At 48.5% G+C, this 23,811-nt stretch overlaps 2 protein-coding genes across 3 annotated transcripts in view; one reads left to right on the top strand and one right to left on the bottom strand.

The window, feature by feature from the left end:
• TSHZ1 (teashirt zinc finger homeobox 1) overlaps positions 1 to 250 on the bottom strand; it is a 77,513-nt gene extending 77,263 nt beyond the window's left edge. The window contains 1 exon segment of the mRNA XM_033175995.1: positions 1 to 250. This exon segment is cut by the window's left edge and continues 5 nt beyond it. Coding sequence (XP_033031886.1) covers positions 1 to 35 — 35 coding nt within the window. The 5' untranslated portion in view covers positions 36 to 250.
• Positions 251 to 2,595: 2,345 nt separating this feature from the next.
• ZADH2 (zinc binding alcohol dehydrogenase domain containing 2) lies at positions 2,596 to 13,362 on the top strand. 2 transcript variants are annotated; one of them, XM_033175975.1, is made up of 2 exons: positions 2,596 to 3,067; positions 9,547 to 12,581. In XM_033175975.1, exons 1-2 carry the CDS (start codon positions 2,859 to 2,861, stop codon positions 10,469 to 10,471), a joined length of 1,134 nt encoding a protein of 377 aa, XP_033031866.1. In that variant the 5' UTR covers positions 2,596 to 2,858; the 3' UTR covers positions 10,472 to 12,581. The 2 variants fall into 2 exon arrangements, with proteins under 2 accessions (XP_033031866.1, XP_033031878.1); XM_033175987.1 differs by having other exon boundaries at positions 2,925 to 3,492; positions 9,547 to 13,362.
• Positions 13,363 to 23,811: the final 10,449 nt, after the last annotated feature.

The following is a 23,811-nucleotide window of genomic DNA, read 5'->3' as shown; positions in this document are numbered from 1 at the left end:
GAGCGCCGGGGGGCCTGCTGCTTCCTCCTCGGCATGCTGCTCGGCCGCCTCAGCCGCCGCCGGAGTTCGCGGGGCGCGGGGACGCGGGGACGCGGGGCCCCGGGCGCGGGCGCAACTCCGCGGCGCGCCCAACTTTAGCCTCGTCCCCGCGGGCTCCGGGCTCCGGGCTCCGGGCGCGCCGCGGACCGCGGGGAGCCGCTCGCATGGACCGCCGCGCCCGGGGCCGCTCAGGAGGCGGCGGCGGCGGCCGCGCGGGCCGCGTCCCGGCCGCCGGGCTGCGGGCGGAGCGCGCGGGGCCTGGGCGCCGAGCCCGGAGTCATCCCCGACGCGGGCCGCGGGCGCAGCGGCGGGCGCTCGGCGGGCCGGCCCGCGGCCCGCGCTCCATGCTGCCGCCTCCCCGCCGCCGCGCTGCTGCTGGGCGGGCGCTCCTCCGGGCGCGCCGCTCCGGGCGCTCCCCTGCGCCTTCTTCCGCGAGCCGAGAGTCGCCGAGCGCAACTTTCTCTCCCCCTCTCTCCTCGCTGTTTGGGGGTCGCGGCGAGTGTTTTTAGTGCGCGGGTCGCAGCTTTCTCATTGTGCGCCAGCGAGGCCGATCCAGGCTGTCCTTTTTCTCCCCGCACTTAGTCTAAGAGGAAGAAAGCAAACAAGACAGAGGAGTGAAGCCCCCGTACATACATGCGCCGGGGGGGAGATGTCAGGCGCCGCTCCACCTTCCAAACAGTCACAGATCAAACAGTGTCACCCCGCCGGAGCGCCACTTGGTGCCCCGCGCTTCCCCCTGGGGGGCTTGGCTGCCAGGATCGCCGCTTCTTCCAATGCGAAATCTAATGCAAACACATTTTGATCATGGATTTTTGGCCGGTCTTGATCTTCCAACAGAAAAAAATTTGAAAAATACACAAAAAGCACCCCCCCTCCAAGAAAAAAAAATAGGCAATAACAACCCGGAGAGTGTGCAAAGGGGGTGAAGAGCAGACATTCACTGGGTGGGCGAGATGAGCGTGGACTGTTCCCCCCCCCAAACTCCTGGGAGAGAGGGAGATGCACTCTCGCTCTCTCCTCTTTTCAGTGAAATATAACACACATTCGGATCGCAGAGCTTTCAGACAGTCTCAACTGATAGACAGACACATCGAGCTGCTTTTCCTGCTTCAGATTTTACTCCTCCTCCTCTCGCCAACGTCACCCTGACAATTACAAATAGGTCTCTCACAAACCATACCTGTCAATCTTTTTAATTGCTTTGTTTTCTTTTTTTCGGAGCTAAACAATATGACAAAAAAAAAGAAGAAATCTTAATACAGCATAACATAAAAGACTGTACATTGGAGGAAGACATTCAGTGTTGTTATTGTAATCCACTGGCTGATACTAGGTAAAACCCATATGTTCTAAGTTAAGTAGACATTAGTTCCTGCAGATTTTAAAACCTGTTAGTCCCCCCCAACACACACACATACACATACACACACTTGCACATTCATACACACTCAACCACGTGCATCCAAACTACCCTTGGGTGAAGCATGTCCTACATTTGGGGGGAAAAAAAACCTGTGTCGCTTTCGCAATCTCAGGTTAGGGGTTAGATTTGGCTGGGGAGGAGCCCAGAGTGGCTTTTATATTTTGGTAATTCATGGGTAACCGAAAAGTAATAGATTTTTAAAATTAAAATTTACAATATAAATAAAAATTTAAAGATGGACTTAGTTCATCACAGAAAAGTGTGGAAATTATTTAATTTGGCCCCTCTATGAACAGTGAATTGATACTTGGTCAATGCACGCCAGTAGGGAGAAAACGGACACGATGGAACGACAGATCTTTCTAGCTGTGTTCGAAAATGAGGTCCTCACACATCAGTGCAACGTCTCCAATTCAGTTAGGTCTCTGGGCATTCCCACCTAGAACTTTAAAATGCGTCTGTGCTCTGGGAGTTTGGCCTTCTGGTTTTCAATATGTGTGTTCTCTCCCAGTGGGAAACCTGTAACAGTCTTGTAGAGCTACTTAAAACGTTCATGGAAAAACATGAAATCTAGGCCAAAATAAATAAAATGGCTTAGTTCGTGCAACTTGCATGGGACAGACCGTGGACAGAAGGCACGGGCAAGGCGTTCCGGGGACAGGAAGCCACCAGCCTGGGGCGCGGGAAGCACTGGACTTTTCTCCGCCCCGCGGTCGGTGCGGGTGCGCGTGCGGCGGCGGCAGGGGCTCCCCGCCCAGCCCGGGGCCCCCGGTCGTGCCCCGCCGCCCGGGCCGCGCTCGGGGTTGATTCGTACCACCTTGCAAGGAAGTGAACGCTTCGCACGGGAAGGGGAGGCGCCTGCGCCGGCCGCCGCGCCGCTCCGGGGACGCCCGGGGTTGCCGCCGGCTCGGGGCCGCGGACGACCGTGGGACGCGCGAGTTCCCCGTCCCCCCTTGCCCGCCGCCCCCCCCCCCCCGCCCCTTGCCCAAGAGGAGTCAAATCCGGCTTTTAGAGCCCAAGGAGGGTGGGGATATCCGGTGCCTCTCCCGCGCCAGGAGGAAGGGGGAGGGCGGAGAGGATCCTTGGCCAGTCTGCGCCGAGCAGATTCAAACCAAAACAAAAAGATTAAAGGAGCAGCGGCCGGGGCGACAGCGGTCCCCAGGCCGGGACACCCGGGGTGGTGCGCCCGGGTTCGCGGGGGCTGCGCCGGCGCCGGGGAGGCGGGGGGAGCGGGAGCGGGCGACGCGGGGAAGAGGGGGGAGCCGGGGGGAGGGCGCCGGCCGGAGGAGGGGCGGACCCGCCCGCCCTAGCAGAGCAGAGCACAGCGAGCCGAGCGGCCCGGGCGGGGCCCGACCCCGGCCAGCGTCGGCGCAGAGAGCGGACGGAGGCGCGGGCCATGCTGCGGCTGGCGTCCTCCGGGGCCCGGGCCATCGTGGACATGTCGTACGCCCGCCACTTCCTGGACTTCCAGGGCTCCGCCATTCCCCGAGCCATGCAGAAGCTGGTGGTGACCCGGCTGAGCCCCAACTTCCGCGAGGCCGTCACCCTGAGCCGGGACTGCCCGGTGCCTCTCCCCGGGGACGGAGACCTCCTCGTCCGGAACCGGTGAGCCCGGCGCCCTCCCGCCCCACGACCCCGTCCTCGTCCCCGGCTCGCGCAGCGCCGCTCCCGCCGTCCCCAGCCCGCCCGCGTGCCCACACTCCGGCGCGCGCTCGGGCGCACAGCCTGACTTTGCTAGATCCCGGGAAGTTGAACCCGCCGCCATCTGGCGAAGGAGAATGTGATGTGACTGTTGCTGGTGTGAATATCCGATGCCACCGAACGTCCTCATAACTGAGGGTTATTTTAATTTGGGATTCCCCTCCCCTCCTCCAGCCCTCCCTCCTCCCCCTCCCGCTCCCGAAATAAAACCGACGGGACCCAGAAGGGGAGGCTCCCCGCCGGCCCGCCTGCGCGCACCCACAGTTCCTGCGTTGACATAATCTTTAGGGTGGAGCGGGAGCAGCCTGGACGCAAACTGCGACGTTTAGGTAAACGTGCTTTGGAGGAAGGAGGCTGGGACCCGGCTGGCTTTCCCTGTTCCCTCCAGGTTGGCAGCCGCCTTGCAGTGGCGGAGCCTGTTGTTGGGTGTGTGGGTGTGCACCTCGCCGGTGTTGTCTGAGTGTTGTCAGTGCAGCGTGACTGTTGTCTGTCCCCTGAGTGTAACGACCCCCGCGTGGCGGGTGTCCTGGGCAGCTGGGCCAGGGTCGGGGTGGGGGCATGGCTGCCTTTGCTGGCACGTTTTGCAGACATTCAGGTGACACCGGGTTGTTGCGAGACCTTCTGGCTCTTCCACCCCCCACGCTCCCCACCGTAGTGTGTTTCCGCCTCACTCATCTTTAGTAACTGGCGAAGCAACAGGGAGGAAACGGACCTCACTCTGTATCTCACTCTGTATCGGAGCCATGCCCGCTTGGGTCTCTGCTCCGTGGGTCCCTGGCTGCCCGACTTGGCTGGCAAGGCGCTCCTCTCTGCCCTCTGCAGAGGCCTGCAAAGTCCCATCGAAATGGTTACAGTGCTGCATGTTTCAAGTTGAATAATAATATCGAAAGGGGAGGAGTAAGTTCTGACTGTAACTTTGTTGTAAATTCTGTGCTAGAAAGTACCGCAAAGTCCCATGCACGGACTGAAGGACAAAATGTACCCTTCCTAAGTAGCTTGGTGTAGCATTTAATCTGTCCATTTTCGAGATTCCTATTAGCCTTCCTAACAAGACTGTAGTATGGAAGAATGCTGATAGGGTATAAAACTTTTGGAAACCTTTTGCGAAGAATGATTTGAACCATGGGTGGGATTGTGTGGAGGCGGGGGTGGGGGACTGGTCTGGAATGGCTTAAAGGGGAGTGTGTAGGGATCCTTGAAAATGTTTGCATTGGCTGTGGACACAGCAGAGGATTGATTCATTATGGGATAAAATGCCAGTGCTGTTGAGAGCGTGCACACAGCCCAGCTAAAAAGAAGGGCTTGAGTGTGTTTTCACGGGGAGCACACAAAACGCACGAGTGATTTCCTAGAAGTTGAAATGACACCAGACTGAAAAGATTTCCCAACAAACTTTGACGGGCAAGAAGTTCCACACAGGGTTTTTCCCTTTTTCTCCCTCTGGTAAAGTATATTCTTGACTGCAAACACTAGTATAAACACACATACAAGTTTGTGAATAAAATTCCTTTTGGAAATAGTGTGATATGGGGAGGAGGCGACTGAGCGAGGAGGGGCAGGGGGAAGGTGGGACATTAGAGAACTATAAGCCACAGCCTGGTGGGACCACCCGCCTTCCATGGAGAGGTGGAGAGGACTCCTGCCGGCTGCGCTGGGTCTCCTGGGCCTCTCTACCTGCGGGTGTTAATCAGCTCTGTGGGGTTTTTTCCTCCTGTGATTCCTCTTCCTTCAAGCTTACTTCTGCCCTAGGACCCCTCCCTTTCCCCTTCCCCAAAGGGCAAGTTCTTCCCTGGGCTTTGGGGAAGGGAGAGGAAGAGAGAGGCAGAGCCAGGGTGCCTAGGCACTGCCTGCGCTGGATCACCAGGGTTAGTCCCGGGGCGGGAGACAGGTGGATCCCTGAATTCTGTGGTCAGAGCGCGGGAGTGCAGACTCCCATGTTTGGAGCTCCTCAGTGTACTCAACTTTACAATCCATGCCTCTTTTTTTTCCCTGCACACATGCCAAGAATCCCTTTAATATAAATAGTATCTCCATATGAACAACCTGACCTCTAGTTTCTTCCTTGAATCCTTAACGGAAAAGAATGGGGCCAGTTTTCTTTTGAGTTGGGAGGGGACGGAATCTTTTCTCCCCTTTCCCTACTCTGTTGGAAAAGCTGCTCCCACCACCACATTGTAGGAAGATCCTGTATTCTTGCAAACAGTGTCAGTGGATGTAACATTTTACCGAATTTTTTAAGAATAGAGGCTTAATAATTCACTGCATGTTAGTTCATTTTAATCCTAGACCAAATCTCCCCTAAGCAATGTTAATTGCTTTAAAATTTTATGCAAGTGCTTCTCATTTTTATCATCATAAAATCCGCTCTAGAATGAATTGAGTAAGCTTAAATTCACTTGTTTGGAAAGATGTTTGGAGGTTTTAATTGTACTCTGTTTTTTTTTTTTTTTAAATTTCAGTGAACCATTTGCACATTTCATTGCATCTTAGCAGAAAATACAAATTCTTCATTCACAGGGAGGGGTGTGCTTGTAAGCTAGACATTGATTTAGGATAATAAAGTTTACTATTTAGAAAAGATGTAAGAAGGGGTGTATAAAATCCCTATAGAAAGTATAATTGATGGTCCTTTATCCAGTTCTTACCTTACTGTTTTATGTATCTGAGAACAACTTCCCATCTCCCCCTCTACGCTCAGTCTTCAGAAAAGAAAAAGAGACACCCCAGGTTAAGTCAGTTTATGCACTATTTGTAGCTTTTTTCGTAAGAAGGTGACAGATTATTTCGTTTCCAAATATTTCTAACGATTTTCTGCTCAAGTGTAAGATAATGAAGCAAAGAGTTTGTAGGAATGGCTAAGGGAAGGTGGGGGATGGGGAAGGCGTTTTTGATGAACGGTTTGTTGCTTACGGGAGGGGAAGAGTATTTTCTGCTGACTCTTCAGGCCGAGATTCCCCCCACACACACACTTTTTTTTTCTTGTCTTTCTTTTCCTTCTTCGTTTCTTTCTCTTTTTTCCTTTCTTTTCCTTTTCTTTTTTTTTTCTCTTAAGGCAGGTCTGGTTTGGGCGACTGTGTTTTGTCTCCCGGTATTGAAGGCTTTTACTCTGGACTTGAATCCTCGCCTTTGGTTTTTGTTCAGAGGAAAGCGTTCCCCTCCCCTCCGCAGGATCGCTCTGTTTCTCAGTAAACAAGACGAGGGAGTTTAGCACTTTTTAGTACATATAAGCTGGTGATTCTAGAAGGGTATAGATTTGGAGAATGCCTGCGCCGGTCCTATTCTTTTTTCCTGGGGTTCCTGGATTTTAGTCTCAAGTGGGTCCTCACGTCGGATTACTGGAATCCTGCACTCATTGCATGCACATATTTTTAATTAAAGGGGGTTACAGGGAGGGTCTCCAAATGCTCGCATCCTTCCCAGCGTGTCTTTCTTGGCTTTCTGTGGCTCCCTGGCCCTTCCGCCCCTGCTCCGCATCCCAAGCCCCCCGTTCGCTTCGCGCCGGCTGCGCTTGAACTTGTTTCTGGTGGAGCAGAAGGCGCAAGCTGCGGACGCTCACGCAGAGGTAAGGACTCAGGCGGGTCCCGGGCTGTGGAGGGTCCCCAACAGCCGTGGGGGCGAAGCCGTGTCAAAAAGGGGATCCCGGTGGAGGTGGGGTCAGCGAACCAGGGGCAGGGAGACCAGGGAGACAGCGCGGTGCGAGGAGCCAACCGAGCCACCGCGGGCGCTTGCCGTCAGCCAGCCTAAGCCTCCTTCACCGACGACGCAGACAATTTAGAAGACGGCAGGGCGGGAGAGCGAGGGTGAGAAATGGGGGTGCCTGCGAGGCCAAGGTCATGGTCAAGCCTCCGGCGGGCTCTGTCTGGCGGCCACTGCGCTCCGGCGCGCCGCATGTGCGGGACTCGGAGAGAACTTGTCCACCCGGGCGGAGCTGTGCGGCCAGCGCTGGGACGAAGGGCACGGACTGGGCGCGCCTGCCGGGGGCCGCCGCCTGGCCCGGAGAGGCCGAGGTCATGGTCGCAGGCCTGAGGAGCCTCCACTCTATCGCGGTGCCCGGCCTGCGCGGTCCCGGCCCGCCCTGGAGTTGGGGTCAATGATCCCCCTCTCCGTGGTGGCGGAGGGGAGGCCGCAGGACTGCACGGCTGGAGCTGAGGACTGCGGCGGCAGGCACTTCTGAGGGAGAGGGAGTTGGACGGACGGAGCCTGGACGGGCACACGGGCCCCGCTCGTCTGCTGCCACCTCTCCAGCGCTTGCCCTTGCGAATAACTACGATGTTTGGTGTGGTTTTTCAAGCAAAGCCCCCTGGCAAACTCAAGCAGCCGCTGGCTGGCTGCAGCCACCCCAGCTCCCAGCAGAGCCCCACTCCCCCCTCCCAAACTTGGCCTCTGCTAACCGGGTCCAGCGCGTGTGCGCGCTCCCCAGGCTGCTCCGGTGCGCGTCCTGCTGCATCTCTCCACCTCTTCCCAGGAAGTGGCAAACCACAGCCTGGGGCGGGGAGAGGGGGAGTTGCGTTTTCCTCCTGCAGAACCCCCAGGGCGTGCCCATTCCGAGGTGGGGAGGACTCTGAGGGCTGCCGTCGCAGAGGAGCTGGCCGCCCGGGCGTCCCTCCGAGCCCAAGGCGAGGTCTCCCTGCAGAGGAGCGGCCACTGCCTTTGGGACTGCGGAGACACCAGGGGGACAAGCCGGGAGGGATGAAGGGCGTGGGATGGGTTAATCATGGGCAAAGGATGGCGCAGAATACAACTGGCAGTGGGTCGGCTCCTGTCCCCCCACCTCCAGAGCAAACCCTGCCGTCACTTCCACCCCCATGGGCACCTTTCCTGGAGTTTGCTTTACAGCCTAAGGCAGAGGCACGGAGACGATTCCAGCTGGCTCTGCCCCGGGCTGCTGCTGTGAAGCCCACAAGCAAGCTCCCGGGAAGTGGGCCCTTTTTAAAACGCCAGGCCTTGAAAATTATGTAAATTTAAAGGAAAAATGGCAGGTTCTTTTTCCCTTCTCTAAAAATAGAATGTAGGAAAAAGAAAATTAGAACATAGGCATCTTGATATTAAATGCCAAATGAGAAACCAGCAAAACTCATCTTCCCCTCTTCTCGTGATTGTGTATCTTCTATGGGTATGGAGTTGTGTAGGGTGTTATTGAGGCTGTGTGGTGTGCTAGCGTCTGAATGCAGCTTGACATCACAGAAAGCAGTTGCTCCCCGGATTATTTCTGCAACGTACAGAGACTTTTCTGTCCTGTAGATACACGGGGGATGATCATAAGTGAGCATTTATAAGCGCAGAGTATTGTCTATATCACAGTGAAAGTGTATTGCATACAGGACAGTTTTGGTTTATTAAGTTAAAAGTGAATTCCTTTAAAATGACCTACTTAACAGCTTTCCTCCTGCCACTAGTTACTATTACCTTTTCATTCTATTACAGGTGGAAATGACATTTTTAGGGTCTTCCGTTATGTGTCTAAGCCACCTACTGACATTCTTAGTAGATGGCTTTTTTCCTCCTATGTATCAGGATATTTTTGTTATGAGGTATACTGAGATGAAAAAAGCTGGGAAAAATACTGGCCTCACAATTAAATTGACTCTGGATACCAAAATGAAAATTATCATCTGGTATTAATCAAGTTATGTCTCTGCTTCTTGCTGAGGAAAAATATAGTGACGATTTGCTTTCCTTTTCATCTGAAAAGGACTGTGAAATGTTGAATGTTTCATAAAAATCGCTCTACCCAATTTTTGTTCAATTAATCAAAATGCGTATTTTCACACTGGATGTAGTTACATCAGAAAGAAAATTTGCGACAGCCCCTGCAGGAACGTGTAGCAACCAGTGACCTTGTACATTCCATCAATCTTTAATAATATCATTGTCATTACTATTATTATCTTAAGTGTTAAATTGTTGCCAGAATCAATACAAGTCTACTTCTTTGAATGTATTTTATCCCAGTGTTGTTTTTAACATCTCTGTTAAGAGGCCAATTAATTTCCAACTCACAGCTCCAGTGAAGTTTATATGTAATGAGAACTTCCTGACTCTTTCTTTTTTTTTTTTTTTTTTGCTTATTTCTACTTTTGAAAGAAAACAGAAATAAATGGCATGTGAAACAAACAACTTGCCATTTAAAATGATATGAAATTATTTCTAAACTGATGACAGGATAAAATATGCCAAAAACTGAGTACAAAGCATGTTGAACTAATACTTGTGTAATTTCTTTTTTTATCTGGGCAGCAGGACTAATTTTCTCAAATTCGATCAGATTGTATAGCTTAGCAACCCCTCCACAGTAGCCAGAACTGGAGGAATTTCTCTAAGCAGAATCTAAATGCCTAACAAAAAACCCATCGTAATATATTTGTTTGTTTGTTTTCTTTTAGATTTGTTGGTGTTAACGCATCTGACATCAACTATTCAGCAGGCCGCTATGACTCCTCAGTTAAGCCTCCCTTTGACATAGGTTTTGAAGGCATTGGGGAGGTGGTGGCCCTAGGCCTCTCTGCTAGTGCCAGATACACAGTTGGCCAAGCTGTGGCTTACATGGCACCTGGTTCTTTTGCTGAGTACACAGTTGTGCCTGCCAACATTGCAACTCCAGTGCCCTCAGTGAAACCCGAGTATCTTACCCTGCTGGTAAGTGGCACCACCGCATACATCAGCCTGAAAGAGCTCGGAGAACTGTCGGAAGGGAAAATAGTTTTGGTGACAGCAGCAGCTGGGGGAACGGGCCAGTTTGCCGTGCAGCTTTCAAAGAAGGCAAAGTGCCATGTAATTGGAACCTGCTCTTCTGATGAAAAGTCTGCTTTTCTGAAATCTGTTGGCTGTGATCGTCCTATCAACTATAAAACTGAACCTGTAGGTACTGTCCTTAAGCAGGAGTACCCTGAAGGCGTCGATGTGGTCTATGAATCTGTTGGGGGAGCCATGTTTGACTTGGCTGTAGACGCCCTGGCTACCAAAGGGCGCTTGATAGTAATAGGGTTCATCTCTGGCTACCAAACTCCTACTGGCCTTTCGCCTGTGAAAGCAGGAACGTTGCCAGCCAAACTGCTCAAGAAATCTGCCAGCGTGCAGGGCTTCTTCCTGAACCATTACCTTTCTAAGTATCAAGCAGCCATGGGGCACTTGCTTGAGATGTGTGTGAGTGGAGACCTGGTTTGTGAGGTGGACCTTGGAGATCTGTCTCCAGAGGGCAGGTTTACTGGCCTGGAGTCCATATTCCGTGCTGTCAATTATATGTACATGGGGAAAAACACTGGAAAAATTGTAGTTGAATTACCTCACTCTGTCAACAGTAAGCTGTAAAAACAGAACAATGACATAAATCAAAAGAGAAAGAAAATGGGCACTTTATGTCTCAGAATTACTCAAATCAATTTATTTTTAGTTGGTAATGGATATAATATTTCTTAAAACAAAAGTAAGGTGTTAATGAATAGGTCTCTCCTTCTTCTCCTCCTCCTCCTCCTCCTCCTCTTCCCTTGGGGGGAAAAAAAGTGCTAATAAAACTTCCCTCCATGGCTAAGAGGGAAAACACTTATATTCAATTCTTTAGTCATGGATGGTCTCGTTCCAGATTTGTTGTTCCAGGGAACTAAATTCATTCCTGATGCCAGATCTGATCGAGTCAGTATGTCTTCAGCTTGATCAGATTTTAAAATCAGTTTTGAAAGTGGTTCCCGAAAGAACCTTTGCTTTGGGAGAATTTGGTCTTATGCTAATAAGCAGTTCATGAGTGAGAAGTGTAGCAAAAGCCAGCCATATATTTTCAGAATCTGTATCCTCAGGAAATGCTCCTTTTTTTCCTATAAATCACTAACCAACTATCTAAATGGACATGTGGGGGAATTTCCTCCCAAATTTGATTTTGTTATTAGAAAAATGATTCTGTGAACACAGATGTGTTTTGAAGAAGTAGCACGTAATGGCTTTTATCTACCATCACCCTGGTAAGGCACATGTGAAATGGAAATGTTCTCTTCCCTCTGAAGCAGCAAATTAATGTTGAAAACTTACATAGACAGAAAGTAGGTTTTGGAAAGGGAAACCACAGAGATTAGGGGGACTTAAAATTAATATAGGCACAGGAAAGAAAAGTATGCGCTCCATTCACAGTGAGGGTTCGCCACAAAACGGGCCCCAGGAGGGAACCGCTGTCTAGGCACACCGCAAGGCCTTAATAACAGTGTGCCGCAGTGCCCGAGGTAAGGCACGCCCCATCGCCCTGTGCACTGTAGGGACCTCCGTCATCTCAAGGAAGAATACATTTGCTTTTCCTTAGAGGCTTTCAAACTAGAAGCTATATGTTACCTCTGATTCTGGGAACAGAACAGCAGCCGCTCATTCTGCATTCCTGTTTCCCTCTCCACGTGTTCTGGTGGAATGAGATGCTCCTTAGCACTACAACCTGATGTCCCACATTCACCCACTGACCACACAGGAAAAGCAGCAAAACCTGCACCCTCTCTTCTGAATCACGCCTGTGGCTCATCGGCTTCCCTCTTAACCTTTAGTGCCCTGAAGACTGCTGCCGCTGTCACCATTGCGCTGAAACCCCACGGTGCCCTTCTAATTGAAGGTGAAGCCCGCCAGATTATTTTTCAAAGTCTTAGGTTTCGGCGTATCTAACCTGCTCAATAAATATGGACGCAATTAAAGATGCTCTAGGAAAGTTGGGGACCGTATTTAATTTTTCTTTCCTTCCATCTCAGGAGCAAGGAAATCCTACTGCTGAATAGCTGTTAGTATGTATTTTACAAGATTTACTCATTTTCAGGTACCTAATGTAGCTGCTAGCATGCATGCACAACAATACAATTTATATGGTAAATGGAACCAAATAATGGCTTCACTGAATGTTATGGCTGCACTGAAGGGAAATGTCACGGTAAATAGCTGCCAAATTATGGATCATGCCGAAGTGTCACAACTGCACTAAAGACAAATAGCACTAGAGGCTATTGCCACTGTGACGCTTTTGAGTTATGAAGAAGGGTAGCGGCCTGATGCGAGGCTCTTTGTGTCCTCATTATAGCAAAGGGTTACTGGTGCAGAGGACTAGGAAAGCCTGTCCAGTGTGGTGCTTAGTTATTCATCCGTCCCTTTCAGACCTAACAGCCACAGCAACACGGAAAGAGACTTTGCCTCGCTTTTACATTCACAAACAAACAAAGGAGGGGGGGAGCAGGTTTTATGAATGTAACTGTGCACAGGAAATGACTGGTAATGGAAAAATGTTGTAATAAAATAATCTAATCAAAGAATATTATTAAATTTAACATAGTCGATGTCCAAAAGGCTTAGTTGCCTCTTATGCAGATAGATGTTTGAAATCTAAGCAATAATGTACTTTCTCCCTTTGTAAAGACTTGGGGACTAAGGGCATTACCAATTAAATTGCTGCTTCGAAACTGAAGTGAGTCCGGTTTCTTTCATTTTAATGGGAGGGTAATAAAGATGAAAGACCAACATTTTAACTGATGGATCCCTTAAGCTACAGAATAGAAATTTATTATGTTTTGAGGGAATATACTAAATTCAGCTATGTAAAAATAAAATTCAAACACCCAGGATTAAAATAAAATATAATCTGAAAACCTCATATTCTCTCTTTCCACAAACTAAGAAAGTGCACGGCATGCTGTTTTCACTTATTCTTAGAAAACAAGCATGAAAGATTCCGCCCATTCAGATAATGCCAAAAATATGTTTAAACTTTTTTTTTATTCTTTTGAAAAATGATTTGTAAATTGAGGGTCGTAGTTCAGCATCAGTTTCATCTTCTGGGATTATTGTTCAAGACCAGCCTCTAATGGGAGGTGAAATGGTACGATGGTCTCAACACCTTTCTTGTGAACTGTAATACATATCACAAAAAGTACATCCATAATTCAGGGCAATTGTCAGTCTTTGTTTTAGAGAAGGGGCCGGGGTGGAACAATCCCAATGGGTAAATTATTTCTCAGTGTGGACTTCTCTGCATGTCAGGCTTAAGGTCACCAGCCGGGCAGGGTAGAAGGAGCTTACCTCTGGGAAACTGAGGAGTCCCAGTGATCTGTTACCATTTGGTTATGACTTCTAAAGAACCAAATGCTATTCGTTCAAACCTGTTTTGCAGGCAGAAAATACCAGCAGTGTCATTTAGGGGTTCCTTTGATGATGACTACTGCTGTTAACTGACTTCATTTTTAAAAAAAGATTTCAGGGAATAGTTTGCAAAGAAATCAAGGAAGTTTTGCATCATCTATTCTATAAATTGTCATTATATGATTTCATCTGGATGAAGTACCTCGGGAGTAGGATAGAGTCTCTGTAAATGGTCATTAGTATTACATTCTGTGTTTATCTAATGAAAGTGCAGTGACAAGTAGCTGCTTCTTATTAAAATGAAAATCCTGCGTTATGTACTTGTGGAACATTCCAGCTAATGAGGATGTAATGTCCTCAGTACAACACAGACCTTCTTTTTGTGTTCACCACCACAAGATGCTGGAAACTTGACAAATGATATCATTTAAGACACATGCCTGCCTTAGGGACCTGGTTTTTGGCTTCCTGTTTCTGGCTTTTATTTGGGTAACATTTATAATAGCCACCCGACTTGTACCTGGGTAATGTTTTAACCCCTTCCCCGGAGTTCTCAGTTAGCATGAATTTACTACAGTCAGGGTTTCCTTTAAATTGGGGTGGGGGTGCTAAGCACTGAAAATATTTTTCTTGATTACTTCACCATGTGGACATATGGGATAAATACTGTATTTCAGATTTCTGTAGAAATAGATGAGTAATGCACAGCTTTCAGAGCAAAAACAATGAAAAAAAGACCAGGCACTATCAACTTTGGATAACCATCTCCTAGGTGTTAAAAAGTTTTCTGAATGCAGTCTGGATGCAAAATGGCCTGATTTGATGAATTCATAATTTTCTTCTCTATACTTTCTACTCTCGTTTTATTAAATATTAGTTAAACAAGAATTATCTATGTAAACTTCATGGACTTTTTTGTCGGAAGTTCGATGTTCAGTATCTAATTTCCTAGTTATGGCCCAGCATTAAACGTTTGTGATCATATTTCAAAAGTCAAAATACAAAACTGGATTATCAGTACGGGTTGGTGTGGTCGCTTTAAACTTTTTCATTTTTTTCTATTTTTAAATTTTGTGGGTATCTAGAAGGTGTATATATTTATGGGGTACATGAGATGTCTTGAAACAGGCATGCAATGTGAAATAGCACATCATAGAGAATGGGGTATCTGCCTCCTCAAGCATTTATCCATTGAGTTGCACACAATCCAGCTCCACTCAGTTATTTTAAAATGTACAGTTATTGTTTATAGTCACCCTGTTGTGCTATCACATTTTTTTTTTTCATTTTAAACTTTGAATTTTATTTTTCCTAGGCTTATAGCATCATGCTATCCCTCTTGTAAAAGGAGGAATGCTTGGCATGAGAACCTTATTGCTGTTACCATGAACCAACTATGGAACATTGGCCAAAAAAAAAAAAAAAAAGTTATACAAAACACAACATTTTAATAATATGTGTCAGATCAAGTGATTCTTCATAGTAGTTGATATTCACAGGAAGTCAAAAAAGTACATATTTCAATTATGTCTGCTTGAATCCTGTTTAATTCCTTCCCTAGCTGAGTAGCTAGGGTGACACAGTGGCAAGACTAAAGGGGCCTTGTGGTCCACACTGTCCTCGAGTCTGTTCTTGCCCATTATAGACCTGCCCATCGGTGCTAGCTCACTGCATCCCAGGAGGCTTGACTGTCCTCAGGAAGCATGTTGGGGTGCCCTCAAGCCGTAGGGTAAGTATCATGGTGAGCAGAGTTTGGGGAAAACCAATACGTTTTCGTGTATGCTGAGAAGCACTGGGCAGAGTTTTTTGTTTGTTTGTTTGTTTGCTTTTGAGACAAGATCTCGGCTATCACCCAGGCTGGAGTGCAGTGGTGCAATCATGGCTCATTGCAACCTCAACCTCCCTGGTTCAAGCCATCCTCCTACCTCAGTCTCCTGAATAGCTGGGACTACAGGTGCGCATCACCATGCATGGCTAATTTTTTTTCTTTTTTTTTTTTTTTTTGTATTTTTTAGTAGAGATGAGGTTTTACCATGTTGCCCAGGCTGGTCTCGAACTCCTGGGCTCAAGCAATCCTCCCACCTCGGCCTCCCAAAGTGCTGGGATTACAGGCATGAGCCACCATACCTGGCCTAAGTACAGAAATTTGAACATGTGCCTCCACCCCAAGCCAAAATGTCCCTTGAGGAGCACTATCTGATGGTTTCTTTGAAATGATATGAAATTAAAATAATTAAAATAGCCTGCACACAGGTGGTAGCATCTAATGTGAAAGATGGATTTATGCTTAGAGCTCAGAAAAATCCTCATAAAATTATGGTGTCTTATGCTTGGCACCTAAAGAACTGAACAGGATCTTAGAATGATCCAATGGGTGGTTTCTTTGGTTGGTGGGAGATATTGAAACGTGGGTAAGGAATGGTGTCCTTAGAGGAGGGGTTGCTGTAGATGCTGAAACCCTGGAGGTCCATGGTTGCCGGCAGAAACCTAGAGCTGGAAGGAGCCTGCACCCGTCTCTGGTTGCTGGCAGAAACCTAGAGCTGGAAGGAGCCTGCACCCGTCTCTGGTTGCCGGCAGAAACCTAGAGCTGGAAGGAGCCTGCCCCCGTCTCTGACTCTTGTGAATGAGAAGACTCAATTTATATTTTTGTTTTTGTTTTTTTGAGAAAGGGTCTCGCTCTGTCGCCCAGACTGAAGTATAGTAGCATGATCTCGGTTCACTGCAGCCTTGACCTGCTGGCCCCAGGCGATCCTCCCACCTCAGCCTCCTGAGTAAAGTTAAGACTACAGGTGTGTGTTACCATGCCTGACTAATTTTTTTTTTTTTTTTAAGAGACAAGGTCTCCCTTATTGCCCAGACTGGTCTCAAACTCTTGGGCTCAAGTGACTTTCCTGCCTCAGCCATCCAAAGTGCTGGGATTACAAAATGCAGTGGCATAAGCCACTGCAACTGGCCCCAGTTGCTTTTAAACTGTTAGATTTGGGATTTAAAGAATAATCTAGTTCTACCCATTTTATGAATGAAAAAACTGGGACCCAGAGAGAAAAGGTGCCCTGTCCAAGGTCACAGAGCCCGGACAATGGCCAATTCCCTCCCATCCACCAGGTGACTTTTCTGCAGTCCCCTTTACCATCTGCCCGGGTCCTTTGGGATACGGCTGACCAGGGGTTTGCAGAACAACAATTGGCCTTTGTTATAAATCTTTTTGTGGAGGAGTTGATAAACCCAGTAGAAGTATCACAATTCTGACCATGAAAGTGTGTTCAACTCTAATCCAGCACAATTAGGATTCCAGATCATTTGATTCTGTGTTGTCTAAATATCACAGTCTTCTGAAAGTTAAAAACAAACAAGTCAGCCTCAATGGAATTAATGGTTGAATATCCATAACTTAGTTTTAATGCTACAAGGAAGGGCTCCTATCAATGTGTTCTTATAAATCAAATAAAATCAAATAGAGAAAATCGTGTAGAGCGTTCATTCTCTAGAAGGATTTCACCTACATGTTTTTACCTATAGAAAGCTGATAGTGTTTGACTATCATAATCTTTGCCTTCATAGCAGAATATCTAGAATTTGAATTTGCTGTTCCGCCCAAAATCAAATCCTGAATCCTGTAGACTCAGCTCCTTGGGGGATGAATTCACTCATTGATGGCAGGAAGTATTTTAAGGTGAAGGGGATATGCGTGGGGAAGACATCAGTGGGTCCACATTTCATGCTCACATGTGGCAAGAACCCTATATTCTGTATAAATGACAGATCATAATTAAGGGTCAGAAAGAAGCCCTTCAAAACCACATGACATTGAACATCCATGTCTTTCCACATCGTTTCTGTCTTCCTTCCCTCAAACTCATGCATAACAAGCGTAAACTTTCAACTTTACATGAACAAATCCCTTCCCGATAGAAACAGCTTCTTTTAACATTGAAAAACCACTTCACAGGAATGGCCACAATGTCAAAGGCAATCACATTTTGTAGAAAACCTCGCTTCTCACCGGGGGACTGGTAGCGATCGTGTTCCCTCTATATGTTGTTAGAATTTACATTTGGAAATTGAATTGTCTCCTTGAGGGTTTTTACTTAAAGTAACTTGGAGAATTACTTGTGGAATGAGCGCCAGTTGAAGGAGCACCGGTGTCAAGCCAGCTGTAGGGAATGCTCATTCTCCGGCAGCAGGAAAATTAAAATGCCACCATTATCAGTATTGGAGAATATTTGTCCTTTCAACTTGTACATATACTTTTTGTAACATTTTGGAACTTATTTGTGCATTTGACATATTTGCAATTTTGCTGTCTTCACTTCTCTACTGTTAATTGGGTAGAGACAAATGATTCCCATTAGAGAAGGAAAAATTAAAACACAGAAAAATGACTTGCCCAAGATCACTTATCACTGGTTGAGCAGAGCCTGGGTCCATGGATATTTCTCAGACTAAGGCTGTTCTTCACTAGAGAAGGGTGTTTCCTACCCACTAATGTCCGTACGAGTCACCTGTTCACTTAATGGTCCTGATTCAGGACGTGCAGAGGCCCTCAGGGTCAGCATTTTCCGGGTGACCCCCCCCAACCCATGCTGCTGGTGGCAAGGCCCTGGATTATTACACTGCCTTTGAAGAGATTCCCATCTTGCAAAATGGTGCTTCATCAGGCATTTAAGAGCAATCCAAAGGCAACCTGGGTGTGAATTGCAAAAACAAGGGCTTAATATAACTATGAACATGGTTCCTTTTTATCATCACATTTTCAGCTTCGTTAAAGGAATCCCCCTTCTGAAACTCAGCTGTGACACCTGATTGTATGTCTGATACTCGGAGGGCTCTGGTGGCAGTTGTTTTCATACAGTTCTAAACAGGGCAGGAAGTAAGTCCAGAAAGGTATTAGGAGTGGCCTACAGTGGGCCCTACACCTCCAGCTTCACCGCCTTTCAGATCAAGGCAGGGCTGAAAAGGACCTAAACTCCTTGGTGTTTCCCTTATGCTTTTCTAGTCGCATTCTTTTCATGCCAGTGTTCTCCCCGCTGGTCTGGGCTCACCAATTAAACCTCACTCCTGTAGCTGGAGTAGTCAGTAAAACTCCTAGAAGGCCTTTGGGGGGCCCGCTGTCACTCAGCTTATGTCGTCATTAGCAAGATACTAGACAACCATCCTGATGAAGAGAGGAAATATCCCATTTATATCACCTTTGAATCGGGTCACTTGGAACAAGCGATGCAGCAACACATGTTGCATTTATTTAAAGATTGGCCCATAGAAATTATAGTAATGTAAGAGGCAGTAGCCTTCATAAGGGAAACGTGATAAAGTATACAAATGCTTCGTAATGCATCGCTGTAGTCATTGGAATAACACCTGTCTGTCTAGGACAAATGCAAGAAAACATCTTGTTATCAAAAAGGAAGCCAATTGAGCTGTAGATAAAATATAGTTTTAGGAGTTTGCAGATAGCCCCGGATGCCCAGGCAGGGAGCCATCGTCTGTTCTGGGCTCTCACGTGTTGCTCTGTGGAAATCGGGCAGGCCCCCACACCGTGCCCCTGAGCACCTGACCTTCATCCTTCGTTTGGGGTTCCGACTGTGGTCAGCACAGCACATAGTCTCCTGGGAACACGTAGCCAGGCTTGATGTGCTTTTTCTGCATGTGCCACAACCCACATGAGAGGCCGTGGAGCCGAACAGGAGGGTCTGGGAGATGCCTGTGAGCAGCGGCAGCAGCAGAATAAGCAGCTCTGGTTAGGCCCTCGCCGGAGTCCAGCACACACTGGAGCAGAAAGAGGAAGGATTGGAGGCGGCCAGGGATGACCTCAGAAAATTAGGGGCAGCAAGGAAGGTAGGAGCCAGGGTGGGGAGAATGGGAGTAGAAAGCTTTTGGAAGGCCGGGCTGAGCTGAGCTGGGGACAGGAAGCCTGGGCTGAGTTGGGCCGGGGACAGGAAGGCTGGACCTCTTGTGCATGTCAGCTTCTTGGGGCCTTTGTAGACCATACGCGAGATCTGAGGAACCCTGGGGTCTCTGGCTGCCAGGTGGGACCTTTGCTTTGACCAGCAAATCTTAAAAAGATGTGGCTATCATTTAATAATGGGACTGGTGGGTGACAGTGTAGGCAGTGTGTTGCTTGCCTAACTTCAGTGAGTTTATTTTCACCATTTTCCCCGTCCTGTGGAGGCAAACATCTTCTCACTGCTGGGTTCCAAGAGCACTTCATTCAGATCTCATTTCTAACGCCTTCCATGGTGTCTTGTCTCCCTGGAGACTGTGGGCTCCTTGAAGGCAGGACCCATCTCACCTCACTATCATCTCTGTATTCCCAGGACTTTACTGTGGGGTTGGAGCGTAGTACCCGCTGATAAGTATTAAATTAAGGTGTGCTTTTCACTTTCATTTTAAAATGGAACAAAAGTCCACACCCAGTGCCTCACAAGTGTATACTATTGCAGGATTTCAGGACAGGCACTCCAGTTTATTCCGGTTGCAAATGAGACCCTGGAGAGCTGGTGCTGGGTCCTTTCAATCCCACACCACAGCCTCAGGCAAATCATGGGCCCTCACTGCCTGAGGCTGCTCACCTGGAAAACCAGGTAAACTGGTCTGCACACCTGGGAAGGCCAAAGAAGATGGATAGTGCAGGTCTAGGGTGTCCACCTGATGGTGCAACAAATACATATTTTGTTCTTCAGATGAGTTTCAACGTTCTGTTGGCAGCAAACCCATGTGCTTCCTTAGCACTCCCCAGAATAAATCCCTGAGTGCTGGACGTCTTTAAAAGTCTCAGTAGTGCCTAATACTTGGGCATTGGAATTGGAGTCTCTGGACTATTCTGACCCTCATGTGTCAGAGAAAGTTGTATTGGAACTGAAGAGGGTCCCAAGAAGTACCCAGTGCATAGTAGGCTACAAATATGTCAACTGAATGATTCAGCGAGTGAGCAAAACAATGAATACTAAACCCTTGGAAAGATAAGAAGGACTATCAAAGATAAACTAGACCAACTTTCATCCTTCCACGAAGAGTCTCTTTAGGATTCTGCCCATCACGCTTGGTCCCATCACATGTGAGGACCCCGTTCCCAGTGGACAAGGGTGCTGTCTGGGGAGACTCCGTTGGGTGACGGACCTTGTGTCTTGCCTGCAAGTACCTGCAAGTCAGACTGGCCTGAGCTCAAAGCCCGCTCTTCCATAGATTGTCACCACAACTTTAGGCAAGATTTTTAACGAACAGGAACCTCAGATTTTTCATTTTCGTTTGTCATCTATGCAGGAGGAATAATAATAACCCTAACCTCTGGATGCCATCCCATAAAGCAGAGAGCGCCTGTCCCGATGCCCAGCCCTCAGTCATAGGAGCTCCTCTCCCTGCGTTCCCCTTGGAATGAGAGAGGCACAGAGGAGAACTCTGGAAACGGCAGTCAGGGAGGTGTGCACAGGCTCCCCACACCCTGATGCCAGGACAGTAGTTACAGCCCTTGTGGTTTTTTGGACTTGGGAGTAGGAAAAATGAGAGGAGATACCACTCGGTGAGTAGCAAGGTTTTGTAATTCATTATCCCTATGATCCTTATCACCCAAAAGTGGAAGAGACTAGATTTTTTTAAGTGGAATAAAATTAACCTGTGACAGGCCCCCAGTGGATTATTTTTAAATCTAACAGGATGTGTTGGGGTGCAAGCATCAGAAAATCTGGCTGAAACTGGCTGAAGCAACAACAGCTCGCGGCACGGGAAGGTCCACAGGTAGAAAGCTTCCCGGCACAGGCGATCGTGGACCCAGCTCCGTATCCCAGGCTTTCCCTCAGCCATGCCGTCCTCCGGGCCATCTCAGACTGCTTCATCAGACGGCTGCCTGAGGGACAGGATCTGCATCTACTCTATCCAGACCCTGCCACACCACCCCTCCCAACACAAGGCTGGGCTAAGCAGAGTATACCCATGGCAAGAGGAGCAGATGTCTCTCTGGGGAGGAGCCAATCCCACCTGAACCACAAGAAACCTCTGGGGCTGTTAAGACACAAGACAGAATGGGAAGAGACAGAATGGATGCTGGGAAGGGAAACTGCCCACCGCACTGTGGAATCGGAGAGTTCCAGGACCACCATGACAAGACAGGCCCAGCCCGGCACACCTGTCCCCTCTGGAGCTAAGGTGATGTCCCCGTGAGGTGCCCATGCACATTTGAGGTGGAGTTCCGCAAGACCCCCGAGGGCGGGGACCAAGGGCATCACTGCTGGATCCCCCGCACCGAGGGCCACACAGAGCATGCTGGGCATTGAATCAAGGCTGGCCAAGGACCAAACTTCTCCTTATCCCAGGCCCCCTGCTCAACCACTCCCTGTTACGTAAGTGCCAACGTGGAGGGGCCACTGCAGCAGGGGCACGCATGATGAGGGTTTCGTGGGGCACCCCTGGGGTGCTGGTCAAGCTTAGACTCTGCACACTTTTCTTCAGCAAAGAAGATGATATTATTATTTCACAAATGAAGACACAAGCGAACTGGGGCTCAGAGAGGCTTCTCTAACGCGCCTGATGTGACAATTCCTTATTCCTTCTTCCTTACCTTCCAACCACTCTTGGAGTGGGCGTTCAGGTGCCAGGGAGGTCCCTGAACACCAGCCACCAAAGCAGGCCCTGGCTTTTGCCATCTCTTCCGCAGGTCCAGCCAAGTCCCAGGGCTGCGCGGGTGAAGTGGTGCAGGGAAGGTCAGCAGCCGGGTGTGCAGCTGTCTTCCCAGCACAAGGTGGGTGCCTGCCTTCAGCCCCCAACAATGAGTCGCTTGGAGCAAGCTTACCCCTGGGATATGAGCCGTGGCAGTTGGCTGCCGCCAGCAGAGACCTCTTACCCAGCCTAAAACTGAGCCAGGTGACACCAAATAAATGTCTTTGATGCTGACCATAAGAACCCTTCGTGTACTACATGCCAGTAGTCATTTTAACTTGCAGAGTGTCCATTTATTATAGAACATGGAGATTGGTTGAAAGTTTTTTGTGTTTTTTAGTGACAGGGTCTTGCTCTGACCCCCAGGCAGGAATGCAGTAGCATAATCCCAGCTCACTGCAGCCTTGACCTCCAGGACTCAAGGGATCCCCCTGCCTCAGCCTCCTAAGTAGCTTGGACCACAGGCACACACCACAATGCCCATCTAATTTCTTTTTTCTTGGTGGAAACAGGGCCTCCCTATGTTGCCCAGGCTGATCTCAAACTCCTGGGCTCAAGCAGCCCTCCCACCTCGGCTTCCTAAAGTGCAGGTATTACAGGCATGAGCCACCATGCCTGGCCTGGTTGAAAGTTTTTTGTTTTTTGTTTTCTCCAGTCCTATGGTGCTGAATGGTTGAAAGTTTAAAGATAAGTTTATAGTTAATCACTTTCCCAAAATGAAGGCTGGCCAATGGAATCACCACTAACCCCTCTTTGATGAAATGACTAATGGCTTGTTTTTAGTCATTTTGGGAGTGAAAGGGAACTTTGTTCCTCACACTGTTTCTTTGAGGATGAGGAGTTTTCCACCCTGCCGAATCCACAGTTCCTTGGTTTGTGATAATCATGTTTTCCCCTGTACTGTCTGCTTTTGCATGCGTCCCAAGGGGTAAAAGATACTACTGACTTATAACTGTGAGAACAGAACCACAGACCTTCCAATCCAAGAGGGACCTTAAAGATGGTATCATCCACCTCCCTTGTGTTGTAGGGGGTAAACTGAGGCCCGAGGAGGAATGGCAGCTGCCCTAGGACACACCACTCTGCCACTCTCACCCAAGCTTTGGGTGAGCCTCTCCCTGCTCTACTCTCCCAGCATAATATAATGCACTTCCAATTTTTTTAGAAAAGTAATATGCAGCATTCTTTTTCTAGAGCTTTTTATTCTAAGGTCATCCACCCATTCTGTTAATGGCAGAAAATCTGTGATATTCGGTGGAAAATTCTGTCATTTAAAAGCTCATGACTAGGAAAGGGATCCACAGAGAGGCTTGCTACTGCCACACATCAGCAGGCAGGTTGTGTTCCACTGAAACACTTCACTCACTTTTCCACTATAGAGGATGTGATCCCTAAGAACGTGTGACTGGCTATGACACAGTCCTAAACTCAACCAGGATGGGCCATCCCCCAAGCATCACCCTGCAGGACCGTCGGGGATGAGGGACGTCAGCCCCTGATCAGGAGCCAAGGGCTGGAACCAAGTGTGACATCAGAGTTGCTGGTCATGACGAGACAGCCCTCTCGTGGCAGTCATGGTCCCTTGTGTGTATATCTTTCTCCTTTCCAGGAAAGACCACCCACATGAAATGCATGAAAAGTGCTGGTGACTGCATACCGTCCTGGGAATCCGGCTACCCAGAGCCAATGCCAAAGAGCAGGAACGAACGTCTTTCCCTCAGCCTCACCCTATCTGGCTGCTTAGCAAGATCACCAAATGTCGGGGTAGAGAGAAGGAACTTCAGTCAGCAGACTGTGAACGAGATCCCATGACCAGCTAAGGGGCATTGTATTAGTCTGTTCTCACACACCTGAGACTGGGTAATTTACAAAGGAAAGAGGTTTAATTGACTCATAGTTCAGCATGGCTA

This window comes from Trachypithecus francoisi, unplaced genomic scaffold (genome assembly GCF_009764315.1).
Source record: "Trachypithecus francoisi isolate TF-2019V2 unplaced genomic scaffold, Tfra_2.0 Contig01474, whole genome shotgun sequence".
NCBI classification, from domain to species: Eukaryota; Metazoa; Chordata; class Mammalia; order Primates; family Cercopithecidae; genus Trachypithecus; species Trachypithecus francoisi.
Note: the sequence above shows the minus strand (reverse complement) of the source record. Positions and strands in the feature narration are given on the sequence as shown.